The 27,488-nt window shown below is 34.0% G+C and overlaps 1 protein-coding gene across 4 annotated transcripts in view; it reads left to right on the top strand.

Moving 5' to 3' along the window:
* FBXW7 (F-box and WD repeat domain containing 7) overlaps positions 1-26,440 on the top strand; it is a 216,583-nt gene extending 190,143 nt beyond the window's left edge. For all 4 annotated transcript variants that reach the window (XM_055385507.2, XM_019025750.3, XM_031010238.3 and 1 more), the window contains 9 exons: positions 644-785; positions 9,771-9,905; positions 14,971-15,094; positions 16,824-16,960; positions 17,908-18,021; positions 19,302-19,483; positions 21,461-21,686; positions 23,295-23,505; positions 24,540-26,440. In XM_055385507.2, coding sequence (XP_055241482.1) covers positions 644-785; positions 9,771-9,905; positions 14,971-15,094; positions 16,824-16,960; positions 17,908-18,021; positions 19,302-19,483; positions 21,461-21,686; positions 23,295-23,505; positions 24,540-24,808 — 1,540 coding nt within the window. In that variant the 3' untranslated portion in view covers positions 24,809-26,440. The remainder of the gene's footprint in view (positions 1-643; positions 786-9,770; positions 9,906-14,970; positions 15,095-16,823; positions 16,961-17,907; positions 18,022-19,301; positions 19,484-21,460; positions 21,687-23,294; positions 23,506-24,539) is intronic.
* Positions 26,441-27,488: the final 1,048 nt, after the last annotated feature.

Genomic DNA, 27,488 nt, shown 5'->3' with positions numbered 1-27,488 from the left:
TTAGTTTTGCATATAAGTTCTTAATACTTACCTGTTTTGAATAAATGTATTTCTAATCAAGACTGAGTCCTGTCAACTATTCAGACCAAGCTTTATAAATAGCAGTAAAAAATTAGAAATATTATAGACAATTTTGAAGGCATCTGAGGCAAACTTAAGGAATAATGTGATTCTTGAAATTCAAAACATTTGAACATAGTATTTCTATGTCTGAGTTTTTTAAAGCTTTAATAAAGTATCACAACCCTTTTTATAAAGAAAATTTAAACTTTACTTATGTCACCGAAGACCAGTCATAGGAGAAGTGGGACTTGTATGTTCTAAGGAAATATTTTAACATTATTTGTATATATTAACGACTTGCAGTTTTGTCATGGAGATTCTGTTATTTGGTTGCAATTAGCATTTCTGGGATAATAACAGGCATTATGTAGGAGGGAGGAAACTTACTGTAAGAATAGCAAATAGGTTTTGTGTACCTATGATCTCTGGGAAGAAAGGTAATTAATTGATGTTTGAAATATGCCAGATCATCATTCTTTGTACTAGAATCTATTATTAATAAGTATCTATCTTTGCTTTCACTTTTGTTTTTTTCCTTTTATCCTTTCTCTCTTTTTTTTTTTTTTTTTTTTTTTTGTAGTACCACTGGGCTTGTACCATGTTCAGCAACACCAACAACTTTTGGGGACCTCAGAGCAGCCAATGGCCAAGGTCAACAACGACGCCGAATTACATCTGTCCAGCCACCTACAGGCCTCCAGGAATGGCTAAAAATGTTTCAGGTGACATATCTAAACATAGTACTTGAAATGCCTCACTTAATTGCTGCAAAATAAGGGATTATTCATCCGTAAAAAAAGAAGGAAACACTTTTACATAGTATACTGTGGATGAACTTTGAAATCATTCTGCCAAGTGAAAGAAGCCAGACACAAAAGGCCACATGTTGATTCTCTTTATATAAAATGTCCAGAATAGGCAAATCCATAGAGACAGAAAGTAGATTAATGGCTGCCTGACAATGAGGGGAGGAGAAGGACTAACTGCCAGTAGGTACAGATTGTCCTTTTGGGGTAATGGAAGTGTTCTGGAGTTGGATAGTAGCGATGGTTGCACAGCAAGGTGAATACACTGGGAAGCACTGAAGTATACACTTGAAAATGGTGAATGTTATATGCTGTTTATTTCAATTTAAAAATGCTGTTAAAAACAAGGGAACTCAATTTTTGAGTGTCATAATTGAGAAAGTCCAATACTTATTTGTGTAACTGTGCACTGACATTTTTTTACTGCTTTTTAAATAATAAGACCTTCCTTCATCTTCTCCTTTGTTTGAATTTCTGGGTTGTCTAGTTTTCTAAACTGCATTGCTTGTAAGTTAGGCATTTAAGAGTAATTTAAGAACCATTCTGGCTAGAGTTAATACAGCTTCTTTTCTTCAGTGCCGTGCTTGTATATGGCTTACCGTGCTTGAGTCCTGATTACTATATTTTAATAGTATTTATATTCTTTGGATGTGTACAGGGAAGATTGGTTACAACCAAACCCTGAATATTATGAACTTTATAACCTAAGATAGTGATATTACATTGATTTATCTCTTCTTCCAGTAAGATAATGCATATAAATCAAGTGTTTAGCAAAATACATGGCAAGGATTAAGTACTTACTCAATTATTTGTTGCAAATAATAAATAATATAAATTATGTAAAGTAAAAATATCTGATATTAGCCTCCATAGTAATGTAAAAAAAATATACTATCCTACCTCTGGCTGCTTGAATGGTTAGGTATTTAATCAATGCGTAAGGCAATAATCGTTGGTAAAGATGATACTTTACTTGACTTTTAGTGTTTCAGATTTTTAAGGTGTTCACTTTGTAAACCCTGATATTTTAAATACCTAGATGAATATGAGATAAATGTGTCTATTTTTTTCTTCTGTAGGTAGAAAACTAACTTGGAGCAGTATTGCTTTTAAATGGATTTTTAAAATTGTTTTCTACCCTTCAGGTGATTTCTGCAAAACTAGGATAACCTTTTTTTGGTTGGTAACTGAAAGATTTAAGCCTTGCTCTCAACAGGGATTAGTTTTTCCCCTGGTTGAGACAAAAGTGTCTCAAGACATTTTTCATTTTTATAACTGAGGGGATGGGGCGCAGGACACTGCTGGCATCTAGTAAGTAGAGGCAATATGAAGGACGATCTCCATGCCAAAGAATTATCCAGCCCAAAATGTCAGTGGTACTAAAGAATCTGGGTTAGAGGAATGAAAGTTAGATTTTATTGTTATTAAAATGTTATAAGCCACTGTAATTACAAAGAATTTTTTTTAAGTGTTCATTTTCATAGTCATTTGTTGATTAAACTTACCTTTTCCCCGGGGATTATTCCTACCCTTCCTCCTGAGTTATTTTGCCTCTGGTTCATGATGGTTTGTAAAATGTTAATTAATTTTTATTTTTTCCTATGCACACCCTCAGAATTCTAAATTTTTAATTTTGTCCCATCCTTTTAAAAGGAAATTTATCCATCAATAAGAGGTGAAAATAAAACTCAGACACTTGTATAGCTTTAAAAAAATAATTTAAAGATTTTTATCATCTCTGATTAAGCCAAAGAAGTAGGAATATGGTTGTGTGTTGCCATGCTAACACATGCATGTAGTGTGAACAGCATGTATCATTCTGATTTCATATCACATGATTTCACTGATTTCATATCATTTTTATAAGAAAATACCAACATGATTGAAAATTACACTATTAGCAATAGTTTTATCATCATCGTAGATAACCTCCAAAATGCTTATTTTATATGAAAAGGCTTATTTCTTTTCAGAAGGTAGTTCAGAGTAAGATTTACTTTTTCTGTGGTAGGGCTCATTTTTTCCAACGTTTTGGAATACCTGAATATTCTTTGCTTGCTATCTAGGATATTTCTCAATTTTAAAGGGACTCTGTAGTATTGATCTATAGGAAGAGGCATTTCAGCTTTATTTTAGTCAGGATATTTTAGAGAGTTCATTGTACACCGTTTGCTTGTTTAGCTAGCTCATGCTTTTTAAATAAAATGTCCAAATGTTACCGCATGCTGTATTTCATCAAATCTGAGACATCGTAGTTTTTTTAGATGCATTCCAATTTCGGAAATGTTAATGTGAAAAAAAAAACTTTATTCAATAAGCTAAAGAATGTTAGAATAGCTTTTGGTCCTGTAAAAGGAGTAGGTGCAGTGAAGAAAACATGTTCTTAGTTAACAGGAATAGCATGTGGAATTACCCCTGCAGGTATAGTATTATATACATTTTTTTCAGATAAATGTTCTGTAGCAAAGAAATCTGTAGCAACAAAAGGTCAACTGGACAGGTGGATCAGGACCTTCATCTTTTGAGTACCATGTCTGTCTCTGACACACCCAAGGCCTCATTGTTGTACACTGCCCTTTATTTTCAGGGCTGGTCCCAGAGTAACTAGAAATGATTCACTTGCCTAAAGGCAAGTGCTTTAATGTCTAACTTGTGGAGATATAATTTCATAATAAAGTGGGGAGTCATGAGTTGACCTATGTGAGAGAGTTGAGGGATAATTAAACTGGCATGATTTCTACAAATATACTGTGGGGGCATTTCATGATGACTTTTCTGTTGCATAATAAGCAGTATGGGAGAGCTTGTCCCCTTACTGTTCTGCTATTGCTCCTAAGGCAGTGATACAGCATTGCTTTGGTCCAGTTCCATCTATTCTGACAAAGTACTCTGTATTCTGTTTTATAAATTGAGTATGAACAAGTGATACTCCATTTTGCATAAAAGAGGACTGAAACAGAATGCCACTAGAAAATAGAAGTGCAAATTGAAGACAAAACCAAAAAAAAAATAGAAAGTTTATACCATTTGAATTTTCAGTAGCCATTGATCCACTTTGTATGGCAGTCAGATTGATGCTTCAGATTAATTTAGGGAAGCGAGTTGGTCATTTTTTTGGCTTGTTTATATCATTCAGGTGCTAATAAATGGTTTTTCACTTAAACTTTTCAGACTAGGTAAAGACATTAATTACATGAACATTATCTTATATTGAAATTTGTATTCAGAAACATCTTGAGAGTAGCACAAATGACATAGAAGGACAAGTTCTTAGTTCAAATTTTGACATTGTCTCTTAAAAACAATAATTTCATTAATATATAACCATTCTTGCCTTTATTTTCACACTCTATAAAACACATAACATTAAAAAGTTGTCAAAGGGGAAAAAACATGTACATCTGCTTAAAGTTATACTTGGAAATATATTGGAGACTCAATAAATGTTAGTTTCTTCCCTTGGTCAAGAAATAATCTTAGTGGACCTCAGAAATTTTCTCAGATCTAAAAAGGGACCGTTAACACTAGCTTCACAGTATTGCTATGAGGATCAAAGATAAAGTGATATGGAAGAACTTTAACCTTACACAGATGCCATTAGCTTTACATTATTTTAATTAAAGCATATTGGAATTAAGCTATTTATGTACTTTGAAAAGATGTTATACTAAAAATATTTTAAAATGATAAGTATAAAATACATGTGTTTTGATATTAAAAATGGAGAAAAAACTTCTCCATTGGAAGATTTAATTAGGTTTCATGGGAACACTTAGAAATTGTACATGTTCTCAAATCTACTTTATTTACATCTCATTCGCTAATCAACAAAAGATTAAAACCTACAGGATAGTGCCAAAATTGAATTTATTATTACTTTGAAATTGTATTTGGGACACAGTGATTTAAAAACCTTGTTTTGTGTGAAAGACTTGAAGAAAGTCGTGTATTTAGCTAGAGAAGACCAGGAGAAAATGTGATGTCTGTTTTTAATATTTTAACGACTTTTGTATAAAAGTAGGAAAAGACTCATTCTTGGTTTCTTCAGAAAGTAAAACCTGAATTATGTTCTTTGAGTCAGATTTTGGCATTAAGTTAAACTTAGCAATTAGAACTGGCCCACAGTAGAATGGGAGATAATAAGTTACTCGAATCCTGGAACTGTTCAAACAGACTGGATAACCATGTGCTAGAGGTGCTAGAGAAGTGAGTTCTTTACCACATGAAATTCAGGTGCAGTACTACCCAAGGTCATAAAACAGTCTATCTAATTGGGACACTGAAGATCATCCAGACCAGTGGTTCCCAAATGCTGCTTTGTGAGTCATCTCCATCAACACTGGATGAGTTGCTTGTTTAAAAAATAAAATGTCTTCAGCCACTGAATCAGACTATCTGCTGGCGGGTTTTAGAACTCAGTAATTCTTGCTGTCCTTGATCGGCATTTGGGAACCAATGGCCTGGACCAAGCCTCTCACTGTGTAGGTGGGTTCTCTGAGACTCAGACTCATTAAGAGACTTCCATGTTGTTCTACAGTGAGTTTCCTGGTGATGCCCAGGCTCTTGATTGCAGTTTAGTGCTCCTTCTACTCTTCTCTACTACCTCTGTGCCCTAATTTACCTGAAATAAAACACCACTTCCATGGGGAATTTTCAAATTTGCATTTGCAATTTTGTCCTTAAATTAAAATTTGCTTCTGAACCTGGAATGTTTTTCCTCTCCCTTTCAATGTGTTCCAACATGGCTACCATGAAAGGCCAAAGGAAGTACTTTTTTTTTTTCTCTTTTCTGAGACAACCACTTTTCAAGTAGCAGTAAAATAATAATTAAAAGAATTATCCAACACTCTGCTTTTGCAGATAAACTAAGGCCTGAAGAGGTTAAATTGTAACCTAATTACAATGACAGTATCTCCTAAAATTATTTCCTGATCCCCAATTCAGTTATCTCTCAACTATTCTTCGTTAATTGTTGTTGTAGGTTGTTATTTCATATACACATGCATGCGCGCGCGCACACACACATACACACGTAGATAGTTATTAGCTGCAAGGTTTTCATGTTAATGTATATGTCCCTTGCTGCTAAATTGTATATATACAAAATTTGAAACCACTCTTGGAGCCAGAATAAGCAAGCAAGTCCTAGTGATACCATCAAATATAAAGAATAGAAACACTCTCTAGAGATACAGTTGAGATGATAGCATTAATCTAGAGAGAGTATTTCCTGATTCTTTTGGGATTCATTTATTTATTCAGTAAATATTTATTAAGCACCTTTTCTGTGCTAGGCCCTACTTGGGTGTGGTATGCAATAGTGAATAAAACAGACAAAAAACCCTTTTTCATGAAACCTACATTCTAGTCAGAAGGGGATGAGGTGGATGAGTTTGGAACTTGTTGCAATTTTAGAGAGGTTGCTCAGGGAAGGAAGTAAGGAAGCAAGGCATGTGGGTATCTAGGGAAACAATATTCCAAGGAACAGCAAGGAAAGATGCTGTGAAGCTGAGTGTGCCTGGAGTGTTTACAGCACAGAAAGAGTGTGTATGGCAGAGCAGAGTAAATAAAAGGGAAAGTAATGGGAAAGTAGTGTGTTGTAGGCCAACCTAAGGACTGATTTCTACTTTGGGTGAAATGGAAAGCCATTAGAAGGTTTTAAGAAGGTTTAAGACTTTCTCACAGTAGTACTGAGTACAGTGTGGAGAAGAGAACGAAGAGCCGAAGGTAGAAAGCTGGAAGACCACTTAGGGAGTTACAGGAATAATCTAGGTGACTCATACTGGTAGCTCAATCCAGTGTAGTAATAGTCAGATTGTGGATATATTTTAAAGTTTAAGGCTGTGAGTTCATTTGGATCAAAAGCATCTGATGGTGAAAGAGAGGGAGGAGTCAGGAATGACCAAAGACTTCTTGGCCTGAGTAACTAGTAAAATAGAGTTTATTTTACTGAAATGAGGAAGACTGTGGAAGTACAGATTTGGAGAGAAAGATAATAGACATGTTAAGTTTCAATTACATATCCAAAAATAGATGTTGAAAAAGCAACAACATAATACAGGTCTGGAGTTCAGGAAGGACTCCAGGCTGGAGAGAGGAAAGCTGTTTTTATGGTCCAGATCTTTGTTTAGAATCACCAAAGGGATGTGATTTTAAACGATAGGACAGTTGAATATGTGTGATCAGTGGAAACAGTCTCATTTTCTATTGCTACTCGTCTTTATCAGTGGTATCCTTTTTTTTTTTTTTTTTTTTTTTTTGAGATGGAGTTTCGCTCTGTCGCCCAAGCTGGAGTGCAGTGGTACAATCTCGGCTCACTGCAAGCTCCTCCCGGGTTCACGCCATTCTCCTACATCAGCCTCCCAAGTCGCCGGGACTACAGGCGCCCGCCACGATGCCCAGCTAATTTTTTTTATATTTTTAGTAGAGATGGGGTTTCGCCATGTTAGCCAGGATGGTCTCGATCTCCTGACCTCATGATCTGCCTGCCTTGGCCTCCCAGAGTGCTGGGATTACAGGCATGAGCCACTGCACCGGGCCTATCAGTGGTATACTTTTTAATAAGATAACATGAGGTAACATCTGCTGAGTATATAGATAATTTAAATTGAGACGTTTTAAATTGTCTTTGATTCTTATAAAGATTCTTTAAAACAAAATAAAAATACATTGTTTCAAATATTGTTTAAAGTCTTAGATATGTTTTGTTATACAGGCATAATTTTTTTCCATGTACTTTTTCTTAAATATATGGAAATTTCTAACACAGTTTCAAATATTTAGCTCAGGTCTGAATTAGTTGTTTATCATCTGTTCATCTGTTCTGTCTTCTTTAATTTCTACACCCTATCCTCCAAAAGCCTTGATAAAAGATATGTCTCATATATTAGCTTTTTTTTTTTTTTTTTTTTTTGAGACAAAGCCTCGCTCTGTCACCTAGGCTGGAGTGCAGTGGCGTGATCATAGCTCATTGCAGACTTGACCTCCTGCCACAGCCCCGAGTAGCTGGGACTACAGGCGCATTCCACCATGCCTGGCTGATTTCTAATTTTTTTGTAGAGATGGGGTCTCATTATGTTGCCAGGCTGATCTCAAATTCCTGAGCTCCAGTGATCCTCTTGCCTCTGCCTCCCAAAACTGCTGAGATTACAGGCATGAGCCAACACACCTGGCCTAAGCTACATTTTAATCAAGTCAGCATAGTTATCCATCACTCCAAATGAGCATGTCCTCATATTAGTGTCCATGCATTGTCTATGATGTAGATGGAGAGGAATAGCATATTATCAAAACCCACCTCAAATCCTGTGAGGGATGTGAATCAATAAATTAATGAGTTTGTTCTATTGATACCAAATGGAGAGAGATGAGTGGAGATTGATCACTATCAGTTATGTCAAAGAGGTAAGTTTTAAACCAGTGTTTGAAGTTATGTGAGAGAAACCAAACCAAACAAGGTAATTAAACTTCAAATTAACTGCTTTTAATTGGTCACGTGTGTACATATACATGTTTATGAGTATTTTACATTTCTTTGTATAATAAATCCCCTGACCAAAAAAGATACAATGTAAGACTCAAGGTGAATGTTCTGGATACATGTATTTGTAGAAGCAAAAGGAAGGGACACAACTGGTTGGAACCTGTATTTCTTTAACATTAGGTGGTAAAATGGAATATACTATGGAAATAAATACCATTGAAATGTTTTATGGTATTGCCAATTTAATACATATTTTATGATAAGAAAGAAGAGAAGAAGTTCATTGTAGATTCCACAGGGATAAATACTTTAAAAAGTATTCCAAATACAGCTCCTCATATCCTTAATATATCTGTTGTCAATTATTATATATTTCATGTCTTGGATCAAGTTTTCTTGTTTGGACAAGAAATGGAATGGCAAAATCCAGATCTTTTTAGCTGAAAACCTCACCTATTCTCTATTCACCCACTTCTAAAGTGGACACAATAATTCTTAAAATGGTGCTTAAATCAGTATAGATTTGCAGAAACAAAGGCCTGCTTAAGAATGTTCTTTCATTTAAGTATTATGAGGTTAATTAAATGTGTGAAATTGTAACATTTTGAATTATTCACATGGCATTTTAGTTTTTCCTTTTAAGAATCATGGCTTTTCTGTGCAGGTGTTCTTCACTGGGATAATGTTTTAAGATAATCCCCTGATGTCATTTAAAGGAACTCTTATTTCTGAAGCATAATTGTGTGTTTTTGTGTTTTTTTAGTGTATCTCTTTCTTATCCTCTTTTGGCCTTTGTTTATATTCTAATTTTACCACTATCAGCTACTATTTTCTATTGTTGATTGTTTTTATTGTTTATTCTATTTTCTATTGTGTATTTGTTTTCACATAACAAATCAAAGCCTGTTTAATTTGTGGAAGACAGTTGTCAAATGTGTAATATATCCAGTTACTAATTTTTCTCTGAATGATGCTGCTCGTCTCCTTTCAGATGAGTGCCTTATTAAAACCATCTAATTTTATGGTGCTTACCAGAAAGAATGTAGAGAAATTGTCAAAATTTTCTATTATTTACTCAGTAACCCAAAATGATGTTTCTGGAATAAAATTTTGGCTTCTCAGTTAGTGACTTGGTGGTAGATGAACATATAACTATTATAATAATGTAATGAGAAAATATTTTTCTGTCAAACATGATTTTTTTAAAACCTTTTACGAAATAAAAGTTGTTGGTAAGTGATGAAATTAAATGCCTTCTTCAATGCCTTGTGGAAAAAATGTCACTATGAGGAGCCACTTTTTATACAGTTCTACCCTGTTCAACTGTGGTTGTGTGTAGATGTGAGTTTTCCTTTATAAGCCTGTAATTTGGGACATCTGTTAAAACAATAAAAATTTCTAATTCTCTTTGATAGAGCTGGAGTGGACCAGAGAAATTGCTTGCTTTAGATGAACTGATTGATAGTTGTGAACCAACACAAGTAAAACATATGATGCAAGTGATAGAACCCCAGTTTCAACGAGACTTCATTTCATTGCTCCCTAAAGAGGTAAAGATTATCAATTACATTCTTCATTGGGTGTTATTTGAATATATAACTCAACAGCTACCACCTTTAAACATTGTCATGCTAATTATGGTATTCAGTATTGTCAGTTTGACACTCTTAATTAGTGGTAAAGAGGGCTGTAAATTGATAAATTGCCATGACTTAATAATGTAATTGTCAGATTAAAGAATGCATGTGGACTAAGTAACTCCTTTCCACTATTTGAATAAGTCATATATGTGAGAGTAACTATTGAGTTTCACTAATTTGATTATTTGTTTACCAAGATTTTTTTGCCAAGTTATTTGAAGCCCAACCTTTAGTTATCTTGGTATATTCATGATAGTAGATTTTTTAAAATTCTGACCATATTAAAATAGCAATATTTTTTCTCTTATTTTATTATATATCTTAAGTCCCTTCAAGACCAATAGGTTTATGATTCTATTGAATTCTAGTTCTCTGGTACTTAACATTGTGTAATTATTTTAAATACAAATATTATAATTTCACATGTGTATATTTTTCTAATCATTCTCCTCCCCATCTCCATTACACAAATACAGATTTCCCATACTAATTACATGCTAACAGCACTTCTTTGGGAATTATTTGTGCCTATTTCTTTTTATATTTTTATGTAAGCTGAAACTATCATAGACTGATTATATGGGCATTCATAACTATAAGGCATAGTTTAGATATAGTTCCTTTATTGATATTATAGACCTAGTAATTTTGTCAGTGAACAGAAATAATATAACATTAAATAATCAGCATCACCATGATTTATATTTTCATAAGTAATATGTATATGCCGCTAGTTATATGTCAGCTAAGAAGACAATATAAAATACTAATGTACCATTTCAAATGATCCTGAAACTTCAAATTTGAACAGAAAAAAGTCATTTTTTAAGATTATCATTCTAAATATCCTAATGGTGTTAAAGATAGTCCCAATTAGAATTGCACGTTGGATACGAATAAAGTAGTTGTATCATATTTAATGCATGGAATTAAGCATAGCTCCAGAGAAAAGCAAAGTGGAGAAAATCTCTTCTTCCTAAAATGTGTTTTCTACTGAGTGCTTTTTAAAAATGACTTTGGCCCAGAAGAAAATTTTTATTTTTGCTGGCTCATTCTAAAACTGAATCCTTTGAATAGATTTGGCTTATGAAAGTGACGTCAGCTCTCTTTGCTTCCAGAAGGGCATTAATAATGGGAAACACTTACATAAGTATTTGACTGGAAGTGATTTTATTTACCTTTGATATATTCTCTGTAGTTTACTTAGTGATATCCTCCGTATTTTAGAGGTTATCATTTTTGTTAAAATGCAGGCTTTCTCATAGTCTCATTTTTTCTCTTATTTCTAATAATGGTGAGGTTTTTGGTTTGTTTTGCTTTATTTGAATTTCCATAACTTCTTAGAAGACAAAATGTTGTTTAAGATCAGAATATGAAAGTATTTTGAAAAATCTAAGAATTAAAAACAAATATTCAATAACCAGGGTAAATCCAATAAAGATTCTCTCAGTTTAAGTGTTCTTTTAAAGACTGCCTGGGGAAAAATAAGTGAAATTAGTTATGTAGGAGACTAAGGGAGAGCCTTGGTTTAGCATATCATCTCTGTTTCCCTCTTGTTTTCAACTACCAGAAAAAAAAATTCCTATTTTGAAAAATGCTTTATTGTCTAAGTGGATAAATAATGATATAGAAAACATTATCTTCTCGGAAACAAAGTATTATTATTTAAAACATTATTACCTTCTTGTCAGGAAATGGACTTATTTTTCTTATTATTCCTTTGGCCATATCTCAAAACTATTTACAAACATTTACTTTATTAATCTCAAAAAGCTTGACAGAAGTCTCACTAATTTCACACGAGAGGCTTGTGATGAATAGCATTGTCTTTATAAGTGAATACCAAGAAAATCATAATCATATAATAGGTGATCTAGAGCAAAACCTGAAATTCTTAATAGAGGATTAGCCAACATTTAAAAATAATTTTTTTTCCTTGACTAGTTTAATCCACTGAAATACAGCAAGTCTGGGAAAATATTGGCTACTTTTTAAGTACAATGTGGTTGTCTTTTATATAGGTTATAGAGAAAAATAAAAAAAAGCAATTCTTACAGAGTTGGACAAGGAAAAGGTAATTATCTGAAATAGGTTTCAATTCAAGAGCTTTTCTCTGGCAGAAGTGATCTTTAGGAAGAAATACTAATCTGGGTTTTACCTTTAAAACAAATGAATAGAAAACTGCATTAACTGGACCATTTGACTTGGCTGTAAGAAACCCATAACTCCCTACCATAGTGGTTGGACAGACAGAGTCTCATTCTGTTGCCCAGGCTGGGATGCAGTGGAATGATCATAGCTCACTGCAGCCTCAAACTCCTAAGCTCAAACGATTCTCCTATGTTAGCCTCTTGAGTAGCTAGGACTACAGGCATGTGCCACCACACTTGGGTAATTTTTTTGCGGGGTGGGGGTGGTGGTAGGGGGGGATGTCCCTTTTATGAGAGTACTAATTCCATTCATGAGGACTCCAACCTCATGACCTAATTATTTTCCGAACACCTCACTTCCTAATACCATCACATTGAGGGTTAGGATTTCAACATGAATTTGAGGGAATATGGACATTCAGTTCATTTGAGAGCCCTACATGACAAAACCTTGCTTCCTTTAAGGGAACTGGTATACTTCCTCCTCATAATACGTAGTAAGAATCATGCAACTAATTGCTATTCTCTTTTTGGCTTGGCAGTTTAATTCAAAACCTTGTAAGACATAACCTTGTTGACAGCATATTTGTGCTCTACTTTTTCTCTAGTTTAAACCTTCTTTTCTGATTTTTTAATTCATATTTTTTTGTTTTGCTTTGTGTATTTTCTGTATTGCTTAGATGTTTTGATGGAACTGACTAGATGTAAATAGGCAAACATTTAATAAGTCGAAGTTCTTGGTTGAGTTAGTGTCTTCACTACTTTTAAGGAAAGTGTGCCAGTAACCTATAGAGTTAGCACTTCAGCTTTCTTTAGCGCCTTAATATTTCTTTATATTTCTCTTTAATGCACTGGACTAGATGATCTCATAATCACTATTAATGCTGGACATTTTACCTGGTGATTTGGGGATGTACTTTTGAAATCTAACCTGCTCTGGATTTGTTGTTTCCTAGTCTTTAAGATACATTGACTATTTCTGTAAATTACCTGATTTGTACTTCAGTTAGACAACTAAAGCAAAGAATAGACTTTTTCTGTTTTTAGATAAATATCTTGGTCATTAATTAGCATCTCTTTTGCACAAATATTTTTATGCCTGATAGCTTCTATGTTAAATTACAATTCCACATAGATTAGTAATGGTAACATCACATTACTGCTATACTGACACAAAGCGAACTTGCCTAGGCTTTGATTGATTGGTAATTCCCAAATTAAGTAGCTTTTGGAGTATCTGTTAAGTACAATATTGAGACTATATATGTGTGAGTATTGTTGAATATAGTTACACCTTTTTATTTTAAATGACTCAGCTTCTCTACATAATACTGGTCTTCTCTGATATACCAAAAGTAATTATTTCACAAAAACTTTTTCACTATCATTCATCAGTAGTAGTATTAAACTGAATATTGGCTGGTTGGAGTATTTTGTATATTGAATATACTCAATACATATGTAATTAATGATGAGTTGTTGTTGTTGTTGTTGTTGAGACAGAATCTTGGTCTGTCGCCTGGGCTGGAGTGCAACGACGTGATCTTGGCTCACTGCAACCTCCACCTGCTGGGTTCAAGTGCTTCTTATGCCTCAGCCTCCTGAGTAGCTGGGATTATAAGCATGCACCACCACATCTGGCTAATTTTTGTATTTTTAGTAGAGATGGGGTTTCACCATGTTGACCAAGCTGGTGTCGAACTCCTGGCCTCAAGTGATCCACCCACCTCAGCCTCCCAAAGTGCTGGTATTACAGGAGTGAGCCACCACACTCAGCCCATGATGAATTCCTTATATATGCAAAATCATTGGGAAAGCATAATTTATATTATATACTTTACATTTAGCATCAAAAAATAATTAAAATTGTGCTTTTACTCTATGTGTGACCCTTGACCCTTTAACGGATAATTTGTTTTAGTTCTTGTCATTTACTTCATATGAAAACTGAACTTAATTGCTCTATTTAAATTGTTTTCCCTAGTATCATAATTTAAAATTTTATGTGATATGTGAGGCTACTTGAATAATCAGTCAGAGGCTATAATTCCCCTTCTTTCTTTTTTTTCTCTTTATTTTTCCTTTTTTATTTATTTGAACTGACACACTGAAAAAAAATCAATAGTTTATAAGTATTATAAACAAAGTTTTTAAATCAGTGGTATACCAAAGATTTAGCTCAAAGATACAACTCTTATGTGGCCCATCAAGAAGATCCTTATAAGTAATATAAGGTAATCAGAACTCAATTACTTTTATATGTCTATGGAATGGTTTAATAATTGTCCCCCTTTGTCATTTACAGTCAAGGATGTAAGTGTTTCAGAAGTTCATTACAATAATAAACACTTTGATTTGAAGACTGTTAATTATGATATATATCTATCAGAAATGATCTGGAGTCATACCACACAGAATATATACAAATCTCATTTCTTATCTGTCAGGCAAGCATTTAGGTCCTATCTTCAGTGAATTTACATTGTAGTAGGAAAGAGAAAAAAGTTAAACAACTAATAACATTTTTTTAAAAAAATTGAGTTGAGGCTCACAGAGTAAAGGCAAGAGCAGAGACAGAGAGGTTTAATAAGTAGTCCTTGAAGAGGGTAAAGAGTTAGTAGAGTGAAGTTCATGAAAACCATAAGGTGTGTGTGTGTTTTTTATCTGGTATATATTTGTTAGGACTGAAGTTACTGCCTTTCATAATTTTAGAAATCAGAGTGCAGAATTATATTTATCAAGTATCTCATCCTGTGGAGAATAATTATTATATAATATATATATTTATTTAAATATGGGTATTATACTATGCATTTTTTTCTTAGTTGGCACTCTATGTGCTTTCATTCCTGGAACCCAAAGACCTGCTACAAGCGGCTCAGACATGTCGCTACTGGAGAATTTTGGCTGAAGACAACCTTCTCTGGAGAGAGAAATGCAAAGAAGAGGGTAAGGTTCAAAATTGCATAGAGAATATGTTTATACTTTGAAAAGCAGAGTGATTCTGAAAACAAGTCGAAAAAATAAAAATAATATTCAGCTACTTATGATAAAATCCACAGATTATCCTACACATTCAGATGAGCCGAATCTTAACAGCTAACCCCTTTAACAAGCAATATATAACTAATAGCAAATATATCTGATTTGCTTCCTATCACTAGTAGAATTAATAAACAATGAAAAAGTCAAGATGAGGATGACTTAAAGGAAACCCCGAAATTATATTTCCAATTAAATATCCAAATATTTAGTATTAATTCATTCTTTTCATAAATGTTTATTGAACACCTCCTATGAGCCAGACATTTCTTCAAGGTGGGGGATATAGCAGTGAACTGAAGTTCTCTTTTGTCATGGAGCTTATGTTCTTGAAACCTGTTTTTTTCCTTAGTAGAGGAGTAGTTATCCTGTGTATTGGGAGAACTGTTTTTTTTGTTTTTGTTTTTTTTCCCAGCAGACATCCAGAAAAATATTTTTGAAAAAATATAAAAATACTATGTGCCTCAGAAGCAAAATATTTTAGAAAGAATCATAGAGCATGATGTAGGTACTCTATAGGTGATTATTCCCTTCATGGTAGTTATAGTCAAGTAGGAAGCATTGATGGTTAGTCCAGTTAATAAAGGTTTGAGGTAAAGATCCAGGGTACTTGGTTTCTCATCCTGCTTTTGACCTCTGTAGGGCTTGGATTAATCAGTGAAATCTTCATTCTTAAGTATTTGCATACATAAAGCAGAATTAATCTGTGCCTTCCCTTCTTCCATACAATCATTTTTTTAATGATCTTTTAAAAATTGTGATAACATGTATGTAATTTATCAGTTTAACCATTTTTATATGTACAGTTCAGTGGCATTAAGTACATTCACATTGTTTTGCAACTACCATCTGTGTTCAGATTCACTACCATCTGTGTTCAGAACTTCATCATCTTCACATGAAACTCCATGCCCCCTGTTCTAACTCCCCATTATTCCTCTCCACAGCCTCTGGCAACCACCCTTTTACTTTCTGTCTCTATGAGTTTGACTACTCTAGGTACCTCATATAAGTGAAATCATACAATATTTTTCCTTTTGTAATCAGCTTATTTCACTTAGCATAATGTCTTCAAGGTTCATCCATGTCATAGCATGTGTCAGAATTTCCTTTATTCCATTGTGTATATGTATCTAATGCTACATTTTGTTTATCCATCTTTCGATGGACCCTTGGATTGCTTGCACGTTTTAGTTACTGTGAATAATCCTGCTGTGAGCATGGGTGTACAGATGACTGTTTGAGACTCTGCTTTTAATTGTTTTGGTTATGTATCCAGAAGTGGAATTGCTAGATCATATGTTAATTCTGTGTTTGTTTTGGGGAACCACCAGACTATTTTCCACAGCAGCTGCACCATTTGCACAAGCATTCCAATTTCCTCACATCTTCACCAACATATTTTAGAATCATTTTGAGAAATGAAATAGTGAATACAAAAATATGCCATATAGAATGTAAACTTTACATTATTGCTACATACTGTGATAACAGTATTGGAAATTTGACAATGTCTTGCATTTCAGTGGTTTTGAGCAGAGAGATGGAATACTCTTTATAAAGATGGAATACTTTATAAAATGTATAACTGTTATTATTGGTGAAGGCAATTTACTCTTGAACTGTAACACTTTAGGGATTGATGAACCATTGCACATCAAGAGAAGAAAAGTAATAAAACCAGGTTTCATACACAGTCCATGGAAAAGTGCATACATCAGACAGCACAGAATTGATACTAACTGGAGGCGAGGAGAACTCAAATCTCCTAAGGTAACTGAACTCTGCACAATGTAACAGAAACCGTTAATCAGTGTTAGTACCTAGTGTACTATTTCACTTGGCAAACTGTATAATTTGACAGTCCTCTTCTGTAGAAAGAAAACCGTATATTTTAAAATAACTGAAAAGTATTAACTGACAATATTCTTTTATTGCTAATTTCTCTAATCTGACAACTAATTGTGCTTGAATAAAACATAAGTTAAATTGAGTATCTTTTTATCTTACGTAAATGAAAATCTCTCAATATCCTGTTGAATTTTACTGTGTCATACACATTCTACCTAAGAATTTGCTGCCTCCTCTGATCACATACTCCAAACATGATTTTTTGAGGAGTGTCTGTCTGTGTTTTGGATTTGGTGGCTTTTGTGTGTCTTATTTTTATAAATTGAAGCATAATTCTGGTTTTCTAATAACATTTCAAATACATAAAGAATGGTAAAAACACTTGAAATTATTGGGCATATTTTTACAACTGGAAAAAACCAATTTGGGGAGACGTTGTTATACTAATATGTATATATTATGATTTTTTTTGTTTTAAGAATGCAAATAATTGTTACTCTTTGTGGTTAATAGATGCTTATTTTGTTCTTGTGTGTCAAAGTTGTAAAAATTAGAGGCATTTTCTTCTGGTTTGAACAGATGGAGGAGATTATTGTCAAATACATTGGTGTTTGAACCATCTTTATGAGGTCTTGATGCAGTAAAACTTTAATAGTTGATGTTTTGAGTATAAATAATAGACTATGGAAACAATAAAATGCTTAATTCTGGATTCGTCAGCCAGGAAAAATAATGCTTTATATAAATTTTAATTCTAGAGATAGACTACAAACTACTGTTCCTGTTTATGCCTTCATTTTTCTCTTCACCAGTATTTTAAAGAACATAATTTAATTAACATATTTCTAATCTGCACATCTTTCTTATAGGTGCTGAAAGGACATGATGATCATGTGATCACATGCTTACAGTTTTGTGGTAACCGAATAGTTAGTGGTTCTGATGACAACACTTTAAAAGTTTGGTCAGCCGTCACAGGCAAAGTAAGTTTACTCTTCCTACACTTCACAAAGTCATAATTTTGTGTATATCATTGCAAGTAGCAACTGGAAAAAAGAAAACAATAATTCATTTTTGATTCTCAGTTATTTGGATAGCAAATATCAGAGCTCATAACTTAGCTTTTTTCCCCATATTTATGAAAGTCGATGGCATGAGGATAGTGATGCTTCTCATGATAGAGGTTTCATTAATTTTTTTTCATTTACATAGTGTCTATCTTTGTGACAGATAGTTTAACATTTTCAAGGGTGCTTTATCTTTTTCTTGGCTCAATTTTTCCCCACTTTTATTTACTATCTAAGTTATACCTCATTACTTTGTAATGTTTTTCAAAAGTATGGTTGAGGGATATTTATTTTTCCTTATAAACTGCTTTGTTGATAAACTACCTGTAGTTTAGAACTTAATAAATCATGTTAATTTATACTTATCTCAAACCCTTGTGAGATGAGAGTGGACTAGGCATTTAAATGTTAAGTTTGAAGAAAAAGCCCAAGCAATCAGCTTGACTGTGTACCATATCATACCTTAATGATTCTCTAGTGAATATTTATTTTTATCTGTCCAGTAGAGAATATTTTCATGAATTAAGTAATTGCCACCTAAAAAATAACAGAAGAGAGTATGAAAACAAAAAAAAATCCATGTCTTTTAAAATGTCTTTTACCATGTTGCTTCTTGGCAAGTATCTTATAAATATTCCAAGTCAGATGTTAAAATTTTTTAAAGCAGCTTTGTATTTCCATAGTGTAATATTAGTTTGGGATTTATTTCAGGGCTTTAATGTCTGTCTTTACTTGTCTAGAAGTAGCTTCACTGGCTCCTAACTACTGCCCTGGGGCAGATTCAGATGAAATGTGGTATGTAGCCACACCCAATACTGTTGGCATACTTTCATTGAATCTATTCCCATGGAAGAAACCCAGTTGCAATTTCAGTATTATTTCATCAAAGAGGCCAGGCCAGAGCTATCATAACTGCTTTCATATCGTGTTTCCTTTTTATTATATCATGTTTTATATCATATGTTTGCTTTCTACATACTTGTTGCTCAGTTGCTTGTGCTTATATAAATTTATAATGCTATTGAATAAACAAAACAATAAATAGTGATGGGATCATTTTATACGGATGTAATATTTTCTGAAGAGCCAAACAAATTGAATAAGTAACTTTACTCCAAATTTTAATGAGCTATTAAATTTTATTTAAATCACTTTTCCTTTCTACCCAAAAGTAATCATCTTAAGTGTTTTTCCAGTGTCTGAGAACATTAGTGGGACATACAGGTGGAGTATGGTCATCACAAATGAGAGACAACATCATCATTAGTGGATCTACAGATCGGACACTCAAAGTGTGGAATGCAGAGACTGGAGAATGTATACACACCTTATATGGGCATACTTCCACTGTGCGTTGTATGCATCTACATGAAAAAAGGTAAGGGAAAATCTTGTCATGGTTGGGACTTCTTCCTCTATTATTTGTGAATTTGGGCCCTTTCTGTGTAGAGTTACTGAAATAGTGACAGTGTGCTCTTAAATGAGATTTAATTATTACACTTCAGATGTTTCTATTCTAGGAAAGCCATAGCGTTTTGTCTTAAAATTGGTGATTGTCTGTAAATTTCCTTTCTCATTTGCTAGTGTTGTTGGCTTCCTCTTTGAAACTCTCTACTCTCTAATCTCTAATCCTTCTTGTTGTTCTGTATCTTTGATGACTCATCATATTCAAGCAGAAATCATGTTTTCTCTCTTTTTTTTTTTGATATTCTTATTTCCGCAAGTGGGACAAATTCAGGCTTCAAGCGTCTGAGCCTTTTTAAATAACCTACCCACCTTACACCCACCCTGTCTCTAAGTCTAGGCAAAAGCTGAGGCCTGTGGGTAATTTGTTCTCTCATTCTGAACTATTGTCACAGCTTTCTAACTTGGTTATCTTATGTTTTATACAGCTGACATATAGTCCTTTTATAATTATGATAGTGTCACTGCCCAGTTCTTAAGTCTTTTTGAGCCTACTGTTGACTAACGAATTAAGGAAGAAATCCTCGATCCAGTTTTCAAAATGGTTTCTGCCAAACTGGACTTTTTGACTTTTTCTTCTCAGTGCCTTTGCTGTTGCTTTTATCTCCTCCTGTAAAGCCCTTCTATTGAAATCCTATCTTTCTATTATCTTCATCATACCCCTGTTAAACACGTGTGATTTCTACCTCATTTGTCAAAAAAGGTCTCTCTGAAAGGTCCTTACAGTGAATCCATGGCAGTCTTTACCTTTAATTCTGTCTATCGCATCTTCTTTATTAAGAACGATTACATTAAGCAGATTTCACACCAGATTTGTAATATGTGAAAAGGAGTACCTTTTCAATTGTCATTTACCTCTACTTTAAACAGTGTGCTATACTGTTAAAATTTGGGGGATGAGTATCAAGAGACCTTGTATTCCAGTTTCCATTATGTTCTCTCAACATTAGGTTCTCAATTAAAGGGTTCTCTCAACCCTTTAATTATCTACTTTCTTAAAATATGGAAACTGTGGTATTTCTTTATCTCTTCAGAATGACATAAGGATACCTGAGTTTTCAGCTTTGTTTTGTAATCCAAAAATGATTACAGTATTTGCATATTGCTCTGGTTTTCAGAAGAGTATAGCACTAATGTTGAACCAAATGTTTAAGGGATAGCCATTGTTTTTAAAGATGTACATATCTTTTAAAATCTTTATCTCTTAATATTTTTATAGCCTATTGCATATTTATAAGTCTAATCATTAAAAGCATAAGCAGCCTGTGTTTGAGGACATGTCTAAAACTGGTTAATTTTTACTGGAATGTATAGTGTAAACACAAATCTGCAGCTGTTTAAATTCCAAATTCTGACTTGTTTTGTTGTATAAACTTTATTGAATTTTTTACCTAATCACAAGGGAATATATGCATTCATAATTGAAATTTTGGAAAATGGCAAAGAAAATAAAGAAAATTTAAATTCTTTAAACCACTACCACCTAGAGTTCTCCCATTAACATTTTATACATATGCCCACATTAACATTTTATTTCTAAAATCAAAATCTTATTGTATATATTTAGAGGCAGCTTCTGCTGCTTTTTAAAAAATACAGTACAGTGGTTTTCAAACTCAGTCCCACAGAACCTTAAGGTGCTGAACTAAGGTCCCCAGGTCAGGGAACCAAGCATGCAGCATTCTAGGCTTCCCAACTTCCCATTCCCTTATTATGTTTATATACCAAGGTTTTACATAGGATTTCTTTTGAAAACGGTTGTTGCTGTGTAAAAAAAAAAAAAAAAAAGCTAAAAAACCTTGACTAAATCTACCATGTTTTCTCATATTATTAAAAATTCTAAACGTGGGTTTTTTTGTTTTGTTTTGTTTTTCTGTTTCTCCCTCTGCAGAGTTGTTAGCGGTTCTCGAGATGCCACTCTTAGGGTTTGGGATATTGAGACAGGCCAGTGTTTACATGTTTTGATGGGTCATGTTGCAGCAGTCCGCTGTGTTCAATATGATGGCAGGAGGGTTGTTAGTGGAGCATATGATTTTATGGTAAAGGTGTGGGATCCAGAGACTGAAACCTGTCTACACACGTTGCAGGGGCATACTAATAGAGTCTATTCATTACAGGTAAGATCTCTTATCTCTCCCTTAAATGCTCTCCTGATGAATCATAAGGTTGTTTTACTCAGATAATCACTGTCAAATTGCTGATCCAGTACAGTCCAAAAAAGATTAATCAGATTATTCTGCTGTTTTTATAGACGTTAAAATTGGCATGAAGAAAGTGTAAATTTCAAAATTATTTAAATGCTTTCAATTTTCTGTGATCTATTTCTCCTCTAAATACAAATATTTGTTTTGCAACCTGACACTTTGGGGCTCTAAGTTTTGCTATGTTAATTAATGGTTAAATAGTCTCATAGGAGAGTAACCTGGATTTTAAGAAACTCCTTTGCAGAAGATTAATATGGCCAAAAGCTGCCCCTTTGCTTTGATAGCTGAAAGTTGATGGACCATGTAATTGTGATTCCATCCCCATTCAAAGTGGAAATAGATCCTTTCTGCATAAAGCACTCTATTGTCCCAGGCCCACTGATTTGTAGTCATAAAGAAGTAAAGTTGACTAAACCGATTTCTTTTTTTTTGGTTTATATTTCAAGCCCATATCCTTGAAAACATTGCCATATTTTGAGATCATTAACTAGATGAATAGGAAGTTTAGAATATGAATCTTGTTTTATTTCCAGAAAGGCAACATTTTTAATGTAAAAATATTTCCTATAGCTTATATAGTTTATTTACCAGTTATTGCCCATTAATGTTCAGCAAATTAGTGCATAATCTTAGTACTGTCAATTCTGTTCTTAGGATATTTGTTTCTTTTTCGAAGGGATATTGTCCATGTCATGAAATATTGACAGTATGATAAAAATGTTTGCTAAATTAGAAAAGGTGATGAATTTGGAGGAAGGAGAATTGGCTGCACCTGTTTCTGATATGTTCAGAAGCTTAATGAATATAATATTCTAATTTAAATAAACTGATTGAGAAAAGAGGTAGCCACATTATTGTATAGAAATGATAGACTGTTATTGACTTTTGGTGTAGCTGGGAAGCTGGAGAAGAGGTAGTATGTAGTTTGCTTTTGATTTCAAAATGCCACCTCTTCTGATTCCAGATACAATTATCTTTTGGCACATTTCCTAATTAGCATTAGGTTCTTATAAATGAAATTTTATTTTACACACAGTTTTTAATGGAACTTACTTTTGAACATCATGAAAGTTATCTCTAGCCCTTTTCATGCCTTAGGTGCTGATAAGCATTCCGTTTATCATAAGCTATGTCATTAGTCTCAGCTTCCTAGTGGGAAGTAAAACTCATAGCAGTTCTCTCAGTCATCCATGATATATAGCTAGGTGGGGCCAGATGATTTGAAAATTAACATATTGTTCACTTTAGGTGCTTTGTTTTCATTTTAAGTTGTTTCTGCATCTAGTTTGAAGCTGCTTGGCATAAAGATGAGCCTTTCTGATAGAAGCGTGTGAGAACATGCATTGTAGAGTTGCTTGATGGCATGCACTTTATCCTCATTGCCACTTTATCTTAGTACCTCATTTTGTTCCTGGCATTACCTGTTTCCCATCCTCTTCCCCCTTTCCTACTAGGATTAAGGTCAGTAATTGATAGGAAGAGTATCCATACTTCTATTCTAATAAACTGTGTCTTTTGTAGTTTGATGGTATCCATGTGGTGAGTGGATCTCTTGATACATCAATCCGTGTTTGGGATGTGGAGACAGGGAATTGCATTCACACGTTAACAGGGCACCAGTCGTTAACAAGTGGAATGGAACTCAAAGACAATATTCTTGTCTCTGGGAATGCAGATTCTACAGTTAAAATCTGGGATATCAAAACAGGACAGTGTTTACAAACATTGCAAGGTAAGTATTACTCACCTTTTGTTTTGTTCATTAAAAATGAGATCATTATTCAAGAGAAATATGGAGCCTTAGCATCACAAAAAGAGTCAACCTCATACAGAATGGTTACTTCAGAAAAGTTTATGAGTATTTTCACCCTGACTTACAGAACTAGTCTACTCTTGAGGAAGTGTTTTAAACTGTGTTTTTAATATGTAATATAAAACTGTTTAATCACTTCCTGCATGTTCAATTGACTCTACTTAACCTTTTAGAACAGTGAGAAGAAAGATCTTGGCTATATCATAGAAGCAACGTACTCATTATATTTTTTGATTGACCATTGCATTTTGAATTTGTAGTCCAATTTTAAAGGGCTACCTTATTGGAAAAAACAAAAGCATCCTTGATAGAAAATTTCTTTGGCCTCCGCTTAGTCACGTGCTTAACTGGAATGGAGAGGAATAATAGTGCCTACTAAAGTAGAGAAAGAAACAAGTGAAAATCACTAATATTAGATGAGGTACAGCAGTGCCTCATGATTAACTTTTTCTATTTGTTATAGCCCTTAGAAAGTGTTTTTTTCAGTGGGGCCATCTGATAGGCAACATTGCAGCTTTTTACTCATTGGTTTTGTCTCTCCTCAGAGTTTTGGAATAGTGACTATTCAGCTTTGAGTGGTTCATGGTGGTGGGGTAATAGATCTCTTAGTGCTGATTTGTCAATCAGCAGAAGGTATGAAGTTGCACTATCTACATCCTCACCAAGGAATGCTGTCGTTCACACAGCCAGAAAATAAGATGTTTGTCTGGTAGCTAACCAAGCTTCTTGGAAGACAGACCTCTTGAAAGTTAATGTTTCAGTTACAAATCACTACCAGATTTTCTTACATCCATGCTGATCCTAAAATACTGAGGACATGGGTTTCTAAATATGTATCATTTCAAATGTTGCATTTATTGTATGTTCTAAAGTAGAAGTCTACAAATTATAATGTAACTAACCCATAGCCATTATTTCTAACCAGTAATTAAATTCTTTTGGTTTTTGTCTAGGTCCCAACAAGCATCAGAGTGCTGTGACCTGTTTACAGTTCAACAAGAACTTTGTAATTACCAGCTCAGATGATGGAACTGTAAAACTATGGGACTTGAAAACGGGTGAATTTATTCGAAACCTAGTCACATTGGAGAGTGGGGGGAGTGGGGGAGTTGTGTGGCGGATCAGAGCCTCAAACACAAAGCTGGTGTGTGCAGTTGGGAGTCGGAATGGGACTGAAGAAACCAAGCTGCTGGTGCTGGACTTTGATGTGGACATGAAGTGAAGAGCAGAAAAGATGAATTTGTCCAATTGTGTAGACTATATACTCCCTGCCCTTCCCCCTGCAAAAAGAAAAAAAGAAAAGAAAAAGAAAAAAATCCCTTGTTCTCAGTGGTGCAGGATGTTGGCTTGGGGCAACAGATTGAAAAGACCTACAGACTAAGAAGGAAAAGAAGAAGAGATGACAAACCATAACTGACAAGAGAGGCGTCTGCTGTCTCATCACATAAAAGGCTTCACCTTTGACTGAGGGCAGCTTTGCAAAATGAGACTTTCTAAATCAAACCAGGTGCAATTATTTCTTTATTTTCTTCTCCAGTGGTCATTGGGCAGTGTTAATGCTGAAACATCATTACAGATTCTGCTAGCCTGTTCTTTTACCACTGACAGCTAGACACCTAGAAAGGAACTGCAATAACATCAAAACAAGTACTGGTTGACTTTCTAATTAGAGAGCATCTGCAACAAAAAAGTCATTTTTCTGGAGTGGAAAAGCTTAAAAAAATTACTGTGAATTGTTTTTGTACAGTTATCATGAAAAGCTTTTTTTTTTTTTTTTTTTTTTTTTTGCCAACCATTGCCAATGTCAATCAATCACAGTATTAGCCTCTGTTAATCTATTTACTGTTGCTTCCATATACATTCTTCAATGCATATGTTGCTCAAAGGTGGCAAGTTGTCCTGGGTTCTGTGAGTCCTGAGATGGATTTAATTCTTGATGCTGGTGCTAGAAGTAGGTCTTCAAATATGGGATTGTTGTCCCACCCCTGTACTGTACTCCCAGTGGCCAAACTTATTTATGCTGCTAAATGAAAGAAAGAAAAAAGCAAATTATTTTTTTTTATTTTTTTCTGCTGTGACGTTTTAGTCCCAGACTGAATTCCAAATTTGCTCTAGTTTGGTTATGGAAAAAAGACTTTTTGCCACTGAAACTTGAGCCATCTGTGCCTCTAAGAGGCTGAGAATGGAAGAGTTTCAGATAATAAAGAGTGAAGTTTGCCTGCAAGTAAAGAATTGAGAGTGTGTGCAAAGCTTATTTTCTTTTATCTGGGCAAAAATTAAAACACATTCCTTGGAACAGAGCTATTACTTGCCTGTTCTGTGGAGAAACTTTTCTTTTTGAGGGCTGTGGTGAATGGACGAACGTACATCGTAAAACTGACAAAATATTTTAAAAATATATAAAACACAAAATTAAAATAAAGTTGCTGGTCAGTCTTAGTGTTTTACAGTATTTGGGAAAACAACTGTTACAGTTTTATTGCTCTGAGTAACTGACAAAGCAGAAACTATTCAGTTTTTGTAGTAAAGGCGTCACATGCAAACAAACAAAATGAATGAAAAAGTCAAATGGTTTGCCTCATTCTCCAAGAGCCACAACTCAAGCTGAACTGTGAAAGTGGTTTAACACTGTATCCTAGGCGATCTTTTTTTCCTCCTTCTGTTTATTTTTTTGTTTGTTTTATTTATAGTCTGATTTAAAACAATCAGATTCAAGTTGGTTAATTTTAGTTATGTAACAACCTGACATGATGGAGGAAAACAACCTTTAAAGGGATTGTGTCTATGGTTTGATTCACTTAGAAATTTTATTTTCTTATAACTTAAGTGCAATAAAATGTGTTTTTTCATGTTAGTATGCCTGTTTCTTCCACTGAAGTAATAATCCTTCATTATAAGTATTTAGGATTTGTTTATAATATTTAAATAAGCAAAATCTTGGTTTCTTTGCATCCTGCTGTGTGACATAGAAATCAATACTTCAAGCCTGTTTTATACAGCGAAAGTAAGGATAATGTGCTGCAACTGCAAATTTTATTTCTCTCCTAGACTATGAAGGGGGACACTCCACTGTGCTCATCTCTGTAGATTGCATTGAGGTGTATAAATATGAAATCTCGTTCCCTCAAAGAATCCACAAAACTTCTGTGATAATTACAACTAGAAGCCTTATAAATAACAAATTCATTTTGAAATTTTGACCACATATTAAGTGCTTACCCTCGATACTTTCTGTTCATTCTCTCTTAAGCTCCCACTATCCCTGAGAAGTAGGCACTATTATCTCCCATCTTAAAGACGAACAAAAATCTGCAGCTGGGACTGGTTAGGCAATTTGTCAAATCATAGAACTAGCGGAATGCCAGAACTCAAACCCATATTTCCAAAGACTAAATACATGCTGCTCTTTAAGAAAGTTTGACAGACTAAAGCAAGGTTTGAGAGGGAAATAAGCCATTTTTCTGGTACTTTCTGACTCTTCTGTAGCCGTTTTGTTCAACAAATCTAGATTTTATAAAATCTAAATTTTATAATGTAAGGGGAAAAAATAAAGTTGTTTTTGAAACTATGTAGTTCTAAATATATTTAGTATCTCAAATAGCAGGCCATATATATATATATATATCCAGTAATCTCAACTAACCAGGCCGTAGATGAAAATATAAAAGCTACTGAAAATGGACTCCCCTTTTTCTCATAGTCATAAAGTATGTGTTCTTTACTCATAGGGCAAGTCCTGGGCCTCATTCTCCCAAAGCTACTAAATCAGAACACCTGGGAGTGTGACCCAAGAACCTGCATTTAAACTAGCTCACCAGGTGAGTTGTGGATACTAAAGTTTCAGAACCATTGCTTTAGATACCATTCCTGTACATTTGGTTATTTGGTTTATTAGTCCACAG

The sequence above is a fragment of the Gorilla gorilla genome, chromosome 3 (assembly GCF_029281585.2).
Source record: "Gorilla gorilla gorilla isolate KB3781 chromosome 3, NHGRI_mGorGor1-v2.1_pri, whole genome shotgun sequence".
In the NCBI taxonomy this organism is placed as follows: domain Eukaryota; kingdom Metazoa; phylum Chordata; class Mammalia; order Primates; family Hominidae; genus Gorilla; species Gorilla gorilla.
This window is presented reverse-complemented; position numbering and strand designations above follow the sequence as displayed.